Source organism: Bufo gargarizans, chromosome 7 (assembly GCF_014858855.1).
Source record: "Bufo gargarizans isolate SCDJY-AF-19 chromosome 7, ASM1485885v1, whole genome shotgun sequence".
In the NCBI taxonomy this organism is placed as follows: domain Eukaryota; kingdom Metazoa; phylum Chordata; class Amphibia; order Anura; family Bufonidae; genus Bufo; species Bufo gargarizans.
Window position 1 is genome coordinate 112,195,410 of NC_058086.1, and position 17,421 is coordinate 112,212,830.

General features: G+C 44.0%; 1 protein-coding gene across 1 annotated transcript in view; it reads right to left on the reverse strand.

Annotated features, from left to right (window-relative positions):
• PLA2G4A (phospholipase A2 group IVA) overlaps positions 1 to 17,421 on the reverse strand; it is a 244,534-nt gene that overhangs the window by 156,488 nt on the left and 70,625 nt on the right. Inside the window, 4 exon segments of the mRNA XM_044301970.1 lie at positions 2,345 to 2,382; positions 4,172 to 4,285; positions 5,716 to 5,864; positions 13,654 to 13,735. Of these exon segments, the coding sequence (XP_044157905.1) occupies positions 2,345 to 2,382; positions 4,172 to 4,285; positions 5,716 to 5,864; positions 13,654 to 13,735 (383 nt within the window).

The window sequence follows — 17,421 nt, forward strand, 5'->3', positions numbered from 1 at the left end:
CTGGCACACTGCCTGAATATATGTGCGGGAGCGCTGCCACTGCACCAGACGCCCCGACGATATACTCTTTGTCCCTGAAGAACCACAATTCTTTGTGGTGAAACGCGCCGGACGTTTTGTACGTTAGGAAGGAATATTTTTCAGGGTTAGACAGCGATAGACCCAAGGTTTTAGCGGCTGGGGGTTGCCCTTTTCAGGGCAGGTGCCTGGAATACAGCCTGTTAGGATTACATAGGGAAAGAACCTAGGCCGAGGATCCCCCATCAAGATATTGCTTAAGCTCCCCCTCTGACAAACTACATGACATATATGGGACTTAAGCTGCCAATCATACCCGACACCCTTCCAGTAAAGCAGTGCACCAACAGCATTGTTTTAATTCAGTGTCTTAATATCTTAGAAAATTAAATATAATAAAGGTTATGTTTTAAATAACTACAATAAGGTACACTCAGTTCAATATTCACAAGCTGGCACAAGTAGCAGCAGAAGAAGGGGTGGTGATAGCAGCAGCCGCAGCAACAGGCCAGAGCTGGCACTGTCATCCAGCGGTTGTGTTTTGACCAACAATCCAGCTGTATTGTACTTCAACATCATCTCAAAGTGACAACAGATACACACAGCCAGGAATCCATGGGTTCCTCTGACACCACACTTAGTTGGCAAGGCCCAGGAACTGCCTCTCTGCCCTCACCTGTCCTGAACCTAGCGAAACAGACAGTGGCAGTATGCACTGGAGATGAAGGCAGGGAGGCCCTCCAAGTCCTTTGCGCAAATGGCCAGATGCATGTGGTCATGTTTGTGCACTGACAGCCACATTGTCATGATTTGGCAGATGGTTTACCACTGGCTATCCACATTGTTAGACCCTCACTACCAGTCAAATATGGGGGCATATTTAGATGCAAAAATGGACTACTATAGTGTAGTCAGTTGGTCTCTCCTTACGAACGTCATCACCCATCTTCAGGAAGGTCTGACCGAATGGACCCTTTGTGCTCACTCTTCACTGCCATGACTGGTGTGTGTGTGTGTGGGGGGGTGTGTGTGTGACCGCAACAGGCTGAGTTTGCCATGGGCATACTTTCCTGCTCAGAGTGGCATCAGAGTGGGCGTTCAGTGTGGCAGGGGGCATAGTTACCCTTAAGAGAACTTGCCTTTCCTCCCAAAATGTTGAGAGACTAAACTTCATAAAGATGAATCAGGCGTTGATCAATTTGGATTTCCAAACGCTGATGTAACAGAATAAATGATTCTGCCACTAATCATTATACTGTAATGTGCTGCCACACCAGAATATTCTGCAGAATGGGTTGCTACTTCTGGCCACATACTGCTGTCACCATTCTGATATTGCCACCTGACTGATGCAACCTGGTTGTTGCAACTAATACCATTCCTACATTTGGGCTTCTTGGCCTATTGATATGTACCTGTAAAATGTTTTAAATGCATGCCACTGGGCCTTGCTATTACACTGCCGTTTTTGGGTTCTGCTACTACTGTGATCTGCCACCATCTAGTATGCCACTGCTGCCACCCTCCCAACTCTGTCAGGGGACCACTATTGTCACTGTTACTGCCACTGCTGTTGCCACTTTCCCCAACCTGTCAAAGGGCCACTACTGCCACCCTCCCCACTCTGTCATGAAGCCACTATTGTCAATATTGCTGCCACTGCCACAACTTGAATTTTGGGGCACTGTACATTTAAGTCCATAGTGACAAATTAGACCTGACGCTACTATTGCCCTATATTACAGATGCATAGTAAATCTACAGCCAACTCTATTGGTGCTGCCTTCGTTTTTTTATTTTGTTCCATTAAGGAACCATTTGGACACAGCTCCTGCAGGGGTGCGCACAGGCTTTACTGACGAGTGCTGTATGTTTTTATTTTTAACAGAAGGGAATAGCTAAAGTATGAATCTTGGTGCACCGCACAGTGAGGTAGACAGAGATAAATTACATCTGTAATACTGAAAGCACAGCACCTACAGAACGGATAAACTATAAATGTGGGTGCACTGTACTGTACACAGCGATACACTTTCCCTGCACTGTCCTGGCAGTTTAAGTTCCAAGCCTTCACAATGAGATTGGGCCACCAAGTGGGATGAATATGATTATGCAGAGTGGCCTGGGTATTCCTGATTTATCACAATTCATGAGGAATTCATTCAAACTGAATTTCTTGTTGAAATTCGGTGAATTGGCCAAATCAAATTTTTCAAAACTTTGCTCATCTCCAGATACAAACATCAAATTAATGGTATATTTTACAAATATAAGAAAATAATAAGAAAATAAAAAGTTCTAAAGTGACTAAAATCATTATACATACCATTCCTCTAATGAGACTCCTAGAAAAACCTTTGTAACCTAATAGAGGATAGAATTGTTTAAACTTTTTACAAATATCACATCATTAATATTAGAATGTTACTATTTACATATGATTACGCAAAAACAAAATAAACCTTATGGGCTCAGCCTTGTAAGGAAGGCATTAATATGGTATAATATATATATATATATATATATATATATATATATATATATATATTCAACAGTGATGGTTTACTCTCAGACTTCACTTTAGTGGTCTGATACTGTATATAGTAGCTATTTTCCTCCAAGCTGATTTATATACAGAAAAGGAGGATCTCGGAAGTTGCTCAGTATTTTAATCGTCATTTAATATCCATTTTCCAAACTTAAAGGCTATGGAAACTAATTTGAGGCACTTTTTATTATTGCATTCTATTATTTCGTAGAAATCTTTTTTTTTCCATCTGTTAAAATGTTTAAACTGTTTTTGCCCTAGGTCATTCTCACAGCATCTGCAGCCTGTTTCTTCTGCACCTCAGTGAAATTTGGCAGAGAGCATGATCTGTAGTCCTTATTTCTGAACTCCTGACAGCTATAGAAGTTTACATATAAATTGCCAGTAGTCTTCGGTAATGGGTGTGTCTGACTGTCTAATCAGTGCTGCTGACAACAGACTGTCTAGAAACCTCCCCCCCCCCCCCTTATTTGGTAACACCCATGTGTACCTTTACTGTGAGCTGCTGGCAATTCATTCATAAACTTCTAGTAGAAATAATAAAGGAATGGCACAACATAGAACCATAAGAATAGATGCTCCAGAATTGTTATTACATAGGGAATGCATGAAGCAATGTCTGAAGAGGCGAAGGGTAATTTTTAAGCTAAATTCTTATTAAACTGATAAGAATGTGCCTCAAACTGATTTTAGACACTAAAACATGATTTTTTTTTTGTTTCAAAAATGAAATCATTGTGTAAAACTATTTTTGTAGGTATTATTATGTATTATAAAAGTAGAGAAATTGAAACTGAAAAATTTGCAAATGTTTTAAAATTGTTGCTAAATTTGGTATTTTTTATAAATAAAAATGATTTATTTTTTTACTAAATTTTACGACTGTCATGAAGTACAATATGTGACAAAAAAACATTCTCAGAATTGCCTTGACAAGTCAAAGCGTTTTAAAGTTATCACCACCTAAAGTGACACTGGTCAGATTTGCAAAAAATGGCCTGGTCCTTAAGGTGAAAATAAGCCCGGTCCCTAAGGGTTTAAAGAGGTTGTGCAAGAATTGGGGAAGGGAAGCTTACTTACCTGCTTTATGGTGCTAGCTCCCTCCTCCTTCTCCTCCATGCTGTGATGCTCCGCTGGGCTCCCTCATCCATTTTGACATCACCACAGGCAATCACTGGCTGCTGCGGTGAATGGCTCACCTAAATGTATGCGGTGGCAAGGGTATCCGGTTTCCACCGCATACGTCTGGCCCAGTGTGTGTGTGTGTCGGGGGGGGGGGGGGGGTGCCAAAACCCATCTATTCTTGCACAACCCCTATAAATAAGTGTTTATGAGCCATCAAGGAACTAGAGAGAAAGGACATAGATCAAGCCCTCAGAGCAGCGCTCTGACTAATTCACTGAAAAGCAGACGATACAGTGAAAATGAAGTCTGTAGAAAACAAACTGTTTATAGAATAAAGACCAATAGAATAAAAAAATGTAGCCCAAGAATAAGTAAAATGTAATAATAAAAAATTGCCGCTGAAGGTGTAATAGCCTTTAATGTATTCCAAGTGTTACTGGGCCAGGGTGTTAACAAATATAATCTTGTCTTATTTAATACCTTATTAAAGATAAAGGAGACCTCCTTTTTCTCTCCAGGCTTCAATGATGTGACCTTGAATGTTGTTGTGCCCAACGTTTCATCCATCACATAATTTGCATCCATTAAAGTCACCTAGGAACACACAAGTGTTTCAGGGTTCACCAGATATGAACAGAAAAAATCTTTTAGATAGGCAGAATTAATAAAAGTAACAAAAACATGGAGTAAGAAAAAACATGAATGAAAAAGAAAAACGAGTGAGATAGATAGTGAAATTGGCTCAATATATCTTCCACTTGAAGGAATTGTCTCACAAAGACTACCTGAACCCCCTAACATCCAGCTGTTATCTCTGGGAGAAGCTTTACTCAGTCATACAATTCAGGGGCAAATTAAGACTGTAATGCCAGCCATTCAGAAGAATGACCATGCAATACATGTGACCCCTGTCACATTAAAGGGGTTCTGCACTTTCAATTAACTGATGATCTATCCTCTGGATAGATCATCAGCTTCTGATCGGCGGGGGTCTGACACCCGGGACCCCCGCCGATCAGCTGTTTGAGAAGGCATCGGCGCTCCAGCAGCGCCGCGGCCTTCTCACTGTTTACCGCCGGGCCGCCCGCCCACTGACGTCACGACTTGTATCAACTACAGTGGGCGCGGCTAAGCTCTGTTCACTTGAATGGAGCTTAGACGCGCCCACTCTAGTTGATACAAGTCGTGACGTCAGTGGGCGGGCGGCCCGGCGGTAAACAGTGAGAAGGCAGCGGCGCTGCTGGAGCGCCGATGCCTTCTCAAACAGCTGATCGGCGGGGGTCCCGGGTGTCGGACCCCCGCCGATCAGAAGCTGATGATCTATCCAGAGGATAGATCATCAGTTAATTGAAAGTGCAGAACCCCTTTAAGCATGGCGTCCACTGTGTGGACAATATGCTGGAGAGCAGAAGATGCTGAGCAGACCATCTCTCTCTGGAGATAATTTCATCCTAAACATGCTTAACTGTTCACAGTAACAGTAATTTTGACCAGGGGTGCCCAAACCTTTGCTTGCCACTGTAGTTAAAAAGGTCTTTAATGCGGCCGATGAATGAGGGATGAATGATTGTGATGCTGATTACTTGCCCCCATGAAGCCTGTGTATTGTTGGTAGCAAATACCATTTACACAGGGCAAACTGCTGCTGACAAATAATCATTTTAGGTTCCCCACAAAAGGTGCAATTACTGGCCCGATCCTCAGCCAGGGTAAAAGAGCACTTGAAGGATAATAGCATTTTATGCCAACACCAACCCATTAATTGTATCCAACACATACAGTGTATACCAGCAGATACCTTGTCCACTTCTATGGTTACCATCAGAAAAGAGTATATAAAAACATATGATCAGTCTTGAAATATATTACATAGGGGTTCCATTAGGACATTGTGGGATTCACAGCACACTTATTGAAACATTGAAAGGTGGCACGCAGGAACTTACTGGTGCCAGGAGAGTTTAGCTTAGCTGTGTGCAGACATTTATGTGGCGATATCTGTTAAGACCGAATGTTCACCATACCTCCAAAACATTATCCTGGTTTGGATCCAAAATAAATTCAAAAGACTCATTCCAAACTGGATTAATGTCATTGTTTATATGTTTAGTTCTCTTTCTACCATCTGGTGCTAATGCAATATAAAGTTCCACATAAGGGTCAGGCGTGTCAACTGTAAAATAAAAGAACAGAGATCAAAGTATTTATGTAAGTAAGGGCAGTTCTATCATCTTAGGCTTGGGTTACAGTAGTTTTTCACTGTACTAGCTAATTGTGATATTTTCACTCAGCTTTATATGACAATTTTCCAAACAGTCTTTATCAATAGTACAATAAACAAAAATGAAATAACAAAAATAAAAATTTGAAATAAAGAAAAGATTTTAGGGCTCTTTCACACCTGCGTTCTTTTCTTCCGGCATAGAGTTCCGTCGTCAGGGCTCTATGCCGGAAGAATCCTGATCAGTTCTATCCTAATGCATTCTGAATAGAGTGAAATCCGTTCAGGATGCATCAGGATGTCTTCAGTTCCGGACCAGAACGTTTTTTGGCCGGAGAAAATACCGCATGCTGCGCTTTTTGCTGCGGCCAAAAATCCTGAAGACTTGCAGCAAGGCCGGATCCGGAATTAATGCCCATTGAAAGGCATTGATCTGGATCCGGCCTTAAGCTAAACGTCGTTTCGGCGCATTGCCAGATCCGACATTTAGCTTTTTCTGAATGGTTACCATGGCTGCCGGGACGCTAAAGTCCTGGCAGCCATGGTAAAGTGTAGTGGGGAGCGGGGGAGCAGCATACTTACCGTCCGTGCGGCTCCCGGGGCGCAACAGGATGACGTCAGGGCGCCCCAGGCGCATGGATGACGTGATTGCATGGCACGTCATCCATGCGCATGGGGCGCTCTGACGTCATTCTGGAGCGCCCCGGGAGCCGCACGGACTGTAAGTATGCCGCTCCCAGCTCCTACTATGGCAACCAGGACTTTAATAGCGTCCTGGCTGCCATAGTAACACTGAAAGCATTTTGAAGATGGATCCGTCTTCAAATGCTTTCAGTACACTTGCGTTTTTCCAGATCCGGCGTGTAATTCCGGCAAGTGGAGTACACGCCGTATCCGGACAACGCAAGTGTGAAAGAGGCCTTAAATGGGTTGTCCTGTCACAAACACGAGTCCCCTACAAGATATGGTTTGTGTGTCTAATAGATGGGTGCCAACCAATGGGGCCCCCACCAACCATAAGAATGGTGGCCCTGTGTTCCCCCATTTGAACTGGGCAGTAGTCATGTATCTGCTCCATTCAACTCTATAGGACTATCTGTGATGGTTGAGTACAAGCACTTGGCTATCTCTAGCAAATTTACTCCCAAAGATTTAAATGGAGTGGTGGCACACATAATTGACTTCCATTCCTTTCAAACAGGAGAACACAGGGCCCCAGCAGTCGGAACCCCATCAACCAGACACTTATGCCCTAAACCAGGCATCCTCAAACTGCGGCCTTCCAGCTGTTGCAAAACTAGAACTCCCAGCATGGCTGAACAGCCTACAGGTATCAGCTTACAGCAGGGCATTGTGGGAGTTGTAGTTTAACAACAGCTGGATGGCAGCAGTTTGAGAATGCCTGCCCTAAACGGTCAATAGAGATATAATAGTCCCTGTGAGAGATAGAGCTCCATCTTGTTTATCCTATATATATCTGAACTAGAGTTCAATTAGAGGTTATTAAAATGTTAGACAAGTGTCAGCTCTTTGCAGGCACGCTGGGGGAGGGGGGGAATTCAGCTGACAACCTTCCCCCTCCTGTTCTATTTGTATGAATGCTAGTTTCTGCCGTTCTAAGTTTAAGATCCTCTTTCTGCTAAAGGTTTCATTTATTCTGTATTTTTGTGGTTTATGTGACGCACGGCTGTTGGGTGTCTACCAATAATTATGGTATAAGATTATGTGCTAATGTTACAATAAAGCAGATTACTGATTACAACCATTGCGTGCAAATTACACTATATAAATTTGGAACCCATAATCATAGACGCAGGGGTAATTGCCCTCACAAAACTTGGCCCCCGATGTGGGGCTGGACTAATCGGCTCTCCTTCGACACCCCAATAACCACAGTCAGACGGTCAGAGAACGTACAGATCCACTTAAAGCAGCGTTGCAAGGTAAGATACTTTATCTTGATAAAATCTGTGCCTCATCTTCTGTCTGTCCAAATCGGTGTGGAGTTGGAGTCTAAAAAGCTGATTTACAGTCCAGCCTGTTTTTGGTAAAGAACTCTAAAGAGATGATATTCCTATGATTATTGGGTAAGACTTTTGAGACAGTAGACTGGGATTGCTGACATAGATATCTGTTGTGCAGTATGTTTTGCCGAAAATAAGTAAGAACACCAAAAAGGGGAATCAGGAGCCCTGGAACCCCCTGAGGGGTTGAATAAGTTGAGGCTCAGTGCAGAATACACTAGGTATATAGTGGGGAAGTTCTGTGTTCTGAGTTGGGTTCCCTGGAAAAATAATTTTAGTCTTCTAGAGTACACTGTTACAAGTGAGGAAGCTTTAGGGAAGGACTAGGAGAAACCGACGTCAGGAAATTGTATTCTTTGGTGTTAAATTACAAAACTTGTGGACAACTGACAGATATGGCTAATAATCTTAGTTTCCAAGAAGGTTACAAGACAGAAAATACTCTAGTGGAAGTGTGGGAAAAGTTCAAACAAACTTATGGTGGTTGGATTAGGGATCATGGATGCAATGGAGTTGTTGACATATGTATAAAAGTAGTTTGTGAGGTTGAAACTGGGTGTTTGAGAGAGAATTAAGCATCGGTAGCCGACATAAATGACCTCCGGGGCGTTACGAAAGGCACTTGAGGAGGGAACCGCGGCCCCATGAGAAGGTAAGCAATCTTCCCTGCCTCTAGTTGCTTTGTTTTGTTACATCATGGCTGTCTGTCTGCTGGACGATGATCATACTGTGAGTAGTAACTGGTGTTGACATTTTGTGTCTTTAGAACCAGACTGAGAAGGAAAATTTTACTCTATTGTGGATATTCTTCTCTGTGTTTTCTGTGGTTTGTGTTGTGTGCCAGGCGCCTCCCAGGTAACAATTAACCAGGGAAAGAGAATTCTCCTGGTAGGAGGTTGTGCTTTGAGCGCAGGCACGAGACCACAAGAGATTTCTGCCTGGGAGAGTCTGAAGGAATTGCCAGATGAAGAGAGGGTGGTCCAACCGGCAGGCTAACTGTGGAAGCCAAGGAAAAATCCTGTCTGCCAGTGAGGTGAGCCCTGCTTGTTGTTAAAGGGGAGGTGCCACTTGTTTAGTCTTGCTAATGTTCAAATGGGTAAACAAGAAGTTAAAAGTTTATCTTTATTGTGTATACTTGTTGATTGTGCAATGTAGCAAAGGAAATTCCCGTATTGATTTTTTGAAGTTGCGACTCATCAAGTCCGGTTGTTACTGCCATCCCTCTCTGGGAGTGAGGGGTGTTTGGGTTAAATGTACATGCAAGAATTACTGCTGCAGAACCCATAGGAACTCTGTTTGCTGAGATAGAGAACATAGGAAGACGGAGAGTTGGGTACTTGTAATGGAACACCCCATGTTAAGGTTATTATAGATCTAATGGGTCCCCAAGGTGGTCTGTGCTTAAGTCTTGACTAGGTGAATCAGAAGGACTGTCCGAGGGAGGATGATCTTGAGTAGGTGAACCAGAAGGAATGTCTGGAAATGAAGCAAATTAAATGTCCTGTGGAGGCAGGAGTACCTAAGGTAACAATTTAACTAGGTGTACCAGAAGGATTATGATCCGAGGGAGGGTGACCTAGGGGAAGCAGATTTTGTAATTCAGGATTTGGGGTGTTAAAGTGCCTTGTGAGCCAGACCCAAATCCTGGGATTGGACTGAGACAGACCATGGGGACCATGCCAAACAAGTCTGGGGAGCAGAAGAGGAAAACTTCCAGACAAATAGTGAAAGAGAGAAAGTAGGAAAGAGTTTCTTGCAGCCTTATCAGTTAGGCCCTTGTTATGTACCGGCTGTGGGATTTATGGGAGAAACAGTCCGTGAATCTGAGCCAGTTAAACTAAAGATAAGACAGTACGGTTGTTACCCAATTGTTACTAAAGAAGAAACACAGTTAAGGGGCCGCCTGTCAGTTACAGGATGGTTCATGTTTCCTAGAGAAGTTAAAAAGGTGGCCATTTTGAAAACCCCAGATAGAAGGGAGGCTGTTGAAAGGATTCAAGTGCCCAAAGGTGCACAAAGTCTAAGGGGGCTGGTGTCATACTGTTGCCCCTAGATTAGACATGCCTCCATGTTAATGCAGCCTCTGTGTGATTGTCTGTTATCTGACCCATTTCACCTGACAGAAGAGGCAGTGAATAATTTTCATACAATGAAGCTGTGCATAATCTCAGCCCCAGCCCTGAGTATTCCAAAATATCTGTTCTGAAATTCAGGGTCACAGTCAGGAAGGTTAGACCCTGTTGCCCGCGGCGCCCCCTCCTGTGTCAGGGCAGTCGCGGCAGTGCAGGCAATGAAATTAATGAGCAGCTGTGAGGACATGGCAGTTTCTGTGTATAGATAGCACCCACACTCACCCCCCTCCCCACAATTTCCTTTTTAGCAATCAGTTTGAGTTTTAGGAAGTGCAGGGGGCAGATGGAAACAAACGGTTGTGCAAACACACAGGACATACTCACACAAGTGCAACCAAACCATATTTCTATGGCTAGACAACTCAGACTCCAATGTGCACTCCTAATTTCTTTCAAAAGATGTACTATTCTGAATCCTGCTATTTTGTTACCAATTACAGATTCAGAAATGGGGGAGGGTAGCACAGGTAGCCTTTTGTCTGATTTATCTGAAAATGCTTCTCATGATTGTATACAGTTGATGCAACAAGAAACTTCTGGATTTTCTCATGAAAAACCTCTTAATAACCCTAATTTTGAGTGTTTTGTAGATGGAAGCAGGAATATGGGAGAGGATGGCCGGTTCCACACTGGATATGCAGTGGTCACACAGCATCAGGTAGCCATTGCTGAACCACTCCCCTCCGCACATGTCTGCGCAGGAGGCATGTAAATTGGCTCAGGGGAAGAAGGTGAACATCTATACAGATTCTAGGTATGGTTTTGGTATTGCACATGACTATGGACCCATATGGCGGCCTAGAGACTTTCTAACCTCTGCAGGTCAGCCCATTAAAAACAAAGACTCAGTGTTTGAACTAATGAACTCACTATTGCTTCCAGAGCAAGTAGCCATTGTCAAGGTTAAGGCACATACCAAACAACAAACCTGTGAGGCTAGGGGCAACAACAGGGCAGATGGGGCTGCAAAAGAGGCAGCAGTGAAGCCTTGGAAACCTGAGGTAATCCCTGTCGGCGTCCTGGAGCCTCACCACATGTCTGAAGATGTGTTGATTAAACTGTCTTCAGGGGCAGATGAAGGAGAAAAGACCTCCTGGAGAGGAGCAGTGCTGAATGGGCAGGGAGTCTGGGAAGTGTCAGGAAAAATATGCCTACCCAGAGCCTTCTATCCTATGATGGCTCAGGGGGCCCACGGGCCCACTCACCTATCGAAAGGTGCCATGGTAAGTGGATTGCTCCAGGGTTTTCTCTGTGCACTGAATAACCCCAGTCAAGTGGTGAAGACTCCAAGCAAGCACCCCCCCCCAGGCCACTTTACCCATTTCAGAGATTGCAGATAGACTATATACAACTACCAAAGGTAGGAGTGTATGAATTTGTTCTCATGTGTGTGTTGATCTCTTTTCAGGTTGTCCGGAAGCCTTCCCAATAGCCAAAGCAAATGCCAAGAATACGGCAAAGAAACTGGTCAGTGAACTGATATGCAGGTATGGTGTTCCTGAAGCTATTGAGTCAGATAGAGGTTCTCATTTCGCAGTTGAAGTGATGAGGGAAGTTATGCAGGCATTAGGGGTGATCCACGCTTTCCGAGTTGAGCGTTTGAATGGATAAAAGGCCATGTGGGAGATCCAGAGGCCCTGGACAGAGTGCTTGCCTCTGGCTCTATATTCAGTAAGGACTACCCCAAACAAGAGGACAGGGTTGTCCCCATTTGAGATCCTGTTTGGAAGTGCCCCCGGTTAACATTGTACTTTCTTCAGCAGCTGCAGATGAATAATAACAGTCTGACCAGTTACATACGGGCCCTCACAAAAAGACTAGAATACACGCATAAACAGGTGTTTACTTCATTTCCAGATCCTGATTTAATATAAGGAACTCACAACTTGCAGCCCAGAGACTGGGTGGTGATAAAAAGACATGTGAGAAAAGGACTAGTTCCAAGATTCAATGGTCCATTTCAAGAACTGTTGACCACACACACCGCTGTAAAGGTTGAAGGAAAACCCAACTGGATACACGCTTTTTACTGCAAGAAAGTCTTGGAAACACAGGAAGAAGGTCCTTCTGCTGACAGTGGCTCTGACCCTGAGCGTGTCAGCAGTGTTTCGTCCACTGAATGATGAATGTAACAATGCTTTGATACAGAACCATCAGCTGCTGTTTGAAGGAATGAATGAAAAGTGACAGACTGTTGGATCTGTACTCACAGTCCTGTGAGTTCAGCCAGAATGCCCTATTTTTCCATGCCCCTCAGTTTATCTGAATTGACTGAACTAGCAAACTCTACTATCTTTTTCACAGGCATGAAGCAGGTTAAGTCCAAATTAAAACCAGGGAGATACCCTTACCCGTTGCAGGATGGGCTGAGCCCCCCTGGTTCATAGTAAACAGATTAGGGCCACCAGCTGATTATAGCTCTACCCCCTGGAATGAGAACATGTGGGTGCAATGTGTCATGCTTTCCAAGTTGGACACACTGTTGTTTGCAAATACGGTCGAAAGGTATGTCTCTTAGTCCTCATGGCAAATTCGGCTGCAATGACTGGTGTTGGTATAGATCCTGTAAAGGGTAAGAATCTGGCCTGCAGCAACCGTACTTTAGTTGATTTAATTGCTGGAATGACCTCTAACTCATCAGAGGGTCAGGAAAAGGGACCAGAACTGGCAGAAGGTGTCCGACTGGCCAAATTGATAACTCAGTTGTCTAATAGTACAATGGTTGCAGTCCCAGAAGATATATTCCTGGTCTGTGGGCATAAGGCATACTAATGGTTGCTCAGAAATGTCACTGGTTAATGTATAATTGCCCAGCTTACTCCTGCAACCTTTATAATACCCCATTCCGACATAGATATGTTTATTATTAAAGTTTGTAAGAAGGGGAAACAATATCGATATTATTGAGAGTATCAGTGGTACTGTTCCCCCTGAAGGGAATCCTTAGGGCAGAATAGGATTAGCTTGTTCTGAAGTACTTTTAGGCGGTAACAGTTCACAGATTTCTCAAAATGGGGGAATTGTGAGAGATAGAACTCCATCTTGTATATCCTATATCTATCTGAACCAGAGTTCAATTAGAGGTTATTAAATGTTAGACAAGTGTCAGCTCTTTGCAGGCACGCTGGGGGAAGAATTCAGCAGACAACCTCCCCCCTCCTGTTCTATTTGTATAAATGCTAGTTTCTGCTGTTCTAAGTTTAAGATCCTCTTTCTGCTAAAGGTTTCATTTCTTCTGTCTTTTTGTGGTTTATGTGACACATGGCTATTGGGCGTCTACCAATAATTATGATATAAGATTATGTGCTAATGTTATAATAAAGCAGATTACTGGTTACAACCATTGTATGTATCAGCCTTCTCTGTGCACATTACACTATATGAATTTGGAACCCATAATCATAGACGCAGGGGTAATTGCCCTCACAGTCCCTGCAGGGATTACCCCTTTAATGACAGAACGTGCTGATTAATAATAGCAAGTATAAATAAGCATACTCATTGTAAAACACTTAGCGCACAGCGGTGCCTATTGTAAATGGAGCTAGAAGCTGAAGTACAGATTACTTAACAAATATTACTTACGCATGTCACCAAAAGTTCCTTTGGTAACATTTGTTGCTTTTAGGACTGTTACTGTAAATCTGTGTGAATACTGATGTTCAACCTGTGGGGGTGAAATTGTAAAATAATTTTTTTTATAGTTTTGATAAATTAGTATATAGTTATAGTTTTGATAAATTACACATTATACAATACAAATCATACTTTTCTCGTTTTTCTTTTACTACTTTAAAACAATATACTGGCAGTTTTTTTTAACCTAGTATACAACAGATAATATATTATCTGTATTGCCCATAAAATAAGAGCTGTGAAGCATATTTTCTCAAAACTCTCTAGTGTGTTATACCTTATTTATCATGGTCATGTATCAATAAACTGACAGCTGAATGTTGCCATTCCCCTTGTCAAATAAGCATGTCAGTACTCTTAGGCCCCTTTCACACGGGCGAGTATTCCGCGCGGATGCGATGCGTGAGTTGAACGCATTGCACCCGCACTGAATACCGACCCATTCATTTATATGGGGCTGTTCACATGAGCTGTGATTTTCACGCATCACTTGTGCGTTGCGTGAAAATCGCAGTATGCTCTATAATCTGTGTTTTTCACGTAACACAGGCCCCATAGAAATGAATGGGGTTGCGTAAAAATCGCAAGCATCCGCAAACAGATGCGGTGCGGATGCGGTGCGATGTTCACGCACGGTTGCTAGGAGACGATCGGGATGGAGACCCGATCATTATTATTTTCCCTTATAACATGGTTATAAGGGAAAATAATAGCATTCTGAATACAGAATGCATAGTAAAATAGCGCCGGAGGGATAAAAAAAATAATAATAATTTAACTCACCTTAGTCCACTTGTTCGCGTAGCCGTCATCTCCTTCTGTCTTGCTATTAGCTGTGTGTAGCAACAAGGACCTTTGGTGATGTCACAGTCATCACATGATTCATCACATGATCTTTTACCATGGTGATGGATCATGTGATGACTGTGACGTCACCAAAGGTCCTTGTTGCTACACAAAGCTAAGATGAAGACAGAAGGAGATGCCGGCTACGCGAACAAGTGGACTAAGGTGAGTTAAATAATTTTTTTATTTTTTTGAACCCCTCCAGCGCTATTTTACTATGCATTCTGTATACAGAATGCTATTATTTTCCCTTATAGCCATGTTATAAGGGAAAATAATACAATCTACAGAATAACGATCCCAAGCCTGAACTTCTGTGAAGAAGTTCAGGTTTGGGTACCAAACATGCAGGATTTTTCTCACACGAGTGCAAAACGCATGACAATGTTTTGCACTCGCGCGGAAAAATTGCGGGTGTTTCCGCAACGGCCGTGTGAAAGAGGTTTTACACTTCTAATCAGTGCACTCTAGGAAAACACCACTTTCAGAACAGGTATGGCCATGCCCAATTGTCAATTTATTGCATCACTTAGTTCATGGGAAATGTTTGTATTGTAGGAAGGTGCAAGGGGCAGTCATTGGAAGGTATGTGTCACCGAGATTCCTGGCCTCGGTGAGGTAAGAGCCGTTTTTTTTTAACCTCCTCCGGACTGCCTAACGCAGGATTTCGTTCCGGATGCGGTCGATTCATTCCTCCTTCACGCTTCGGCGCGTCATCTCGGGAGATGCGGGATGACGCGCATAGCCCGCATGCGCATTGCGGGCCAGCAAAAGTTGAAAGGGGGGGTTCGTGACCAGCCTACCAGCCAATGATAATCGCTGGCAGGCTGGTGACTTTCAAAAAAATCGAATCACAAGCTAGTTAACACATTATATTTATAAATATAATGTGTTAAATGGCTTCTGTGCTCCTCTGCTGGTCCTTTTTGTCAGTTGGTCCCAGCAGAGGAGCACAGATCACTGTAAGTACACAAGACACAACACATTTAGCCGCAGATCACCCCCATCACCCCAATTAACCCCTTGATCACCCCTGTCAATCACTAGTGAAAGGGAAAAAAGTGATCAGTGTAAACTGTCCCTTTTATTTTTTTTAACCAGTATTGGCTGTTAGGTTTTAGGTTTGTTTAGGCCCCTTTGGTAGGTAGTTAGCGCCCAGCCCACCGCACCGCAGTCACTGATTCGCTAATTAGTGTATCGCTAACCAGCATTGGTACTTTTATAGTATCTGTAAGTGATCAGAACTGATCACAGTCAGCTCTATAATAGTATTAGTGTCACCTTAGCTTGCACTCCACCCAAAACGCTGTGTTTTCCCGATCAGGCCTGATCGGTCGCCCACACGTGCGTTCACCCACGCCTTCCCCGCCGCAGTGACAAAAAAATTATTATTATTTTCATCACTGCACAATCACTTCACAAGCGCTGCGGCGATGAAAAAAAAATCAGTTTTGATATTTTTTATCAATCGCAGCGGCTTCCTGTACTTCACTAGCCTCTTTTTTGGGTAGTCTCAGGGAATACCCCCTAAATTTAGTTGACCAAATGGCAAGTAAGGGGTATTCTTCTGAAGAGGCCTACAGGCTTCTGACCCAGTCGGATGAGAGCTGGAAACCCTCATCTGACGAATCCAGCGGGTCAGAATACGAACCTGTAGAAAGCAGTGGCAGTCTGACCCAAAGTTCGGAAGAGAAGGTTGAGGTCCCTGATACCACCAGGCGTACCCGGCCCTGTGTTGCTAGACCACAGGTTGCGCAGGAGCCGCTTCAAGGGCAGCAGAGTGGGGCTGGCGCTGTCGGATTATGTGGTGAGGCATACACCAGCAGCGCAGCCCATCCTGGACCTAGTACCAGCACTGCCGTAGAACATGGTGAAGTGGCGAGCACCAGAAGGGCAGTTGAAGCTGGTACGGTAGCATGTGCATTAGTTCCCCCGTTGCAGCCACCACACAGACAGGCCCGTAGAGCCCCTAGAGTCCCTGAGGTGCTGGCAAACCCTGATTGGCAGCCCCCAACTTCAGCCGCACTTGTAGTTCCCCCTTTCACTGCCCAGTCTGGAGTTTGGGTTGAGACAGCTCAGATTGGATCAGCACTGGGGTTTTTTGAGGTGTTCTAGACTGCGGAGCTCTTGGACTTAGTCGTGGCAGAAACAAATTGGTATGCCACTCAATTGATAGCCAACAACCCGGGAAGCTGTTATGCCCAGTCTTTCCGGTGGAAACCAGTCCAAGTTTCCGAATTTAAAACTTTTCTGGGCCTTCTCCTCAAAATGGGCCTGATAAAAAAACATGAATTGTGGTCATATTGGTCCACGAACCCAATTCATCACATGCCCATGCTCTCTGCTGCCAGGACACGATTTGAGACCATCCTGCGTTTCCTGCACTTTAGTGACAACAGCACCTCTCGTCCCATAGGCCACCCAGCTTTTGACCGGCTCCACAAACTTCGGACCCTCATAGACCACCTTAACACCAAATTTGCAGATTTGTATACCCCTGAGCAAAACATCTGCATAGACGAGTCCCTGATACATTTTACCGGGCGCCTTGGCTTCAAACAATACATCCCAAGAAAGCGCGCCCGGTATGGGGTCAAATTGTATAAGCTCTTTGAAAGGGCCACACGCTATACGCACAAATTTGGAGTCTATGAGGGTAAAGATCAGACCCTGGAGCCGGTCGGTTGCCCTGACTACCTGGGGAGCAGTGGGAAGACAGTCTGGGACTTGGTGTCACCCAATTTCTACACAAGTGTGCCCCTCTTCAGGCATTTGTTTCTAGAACAGATTGGCTGCTGTGGCACCGCGCGACCTAGTCGCCGGGGCTTCCCCCAACGGCTCGTTACCACCCGTCTTGCAAGGGGGGAGAGG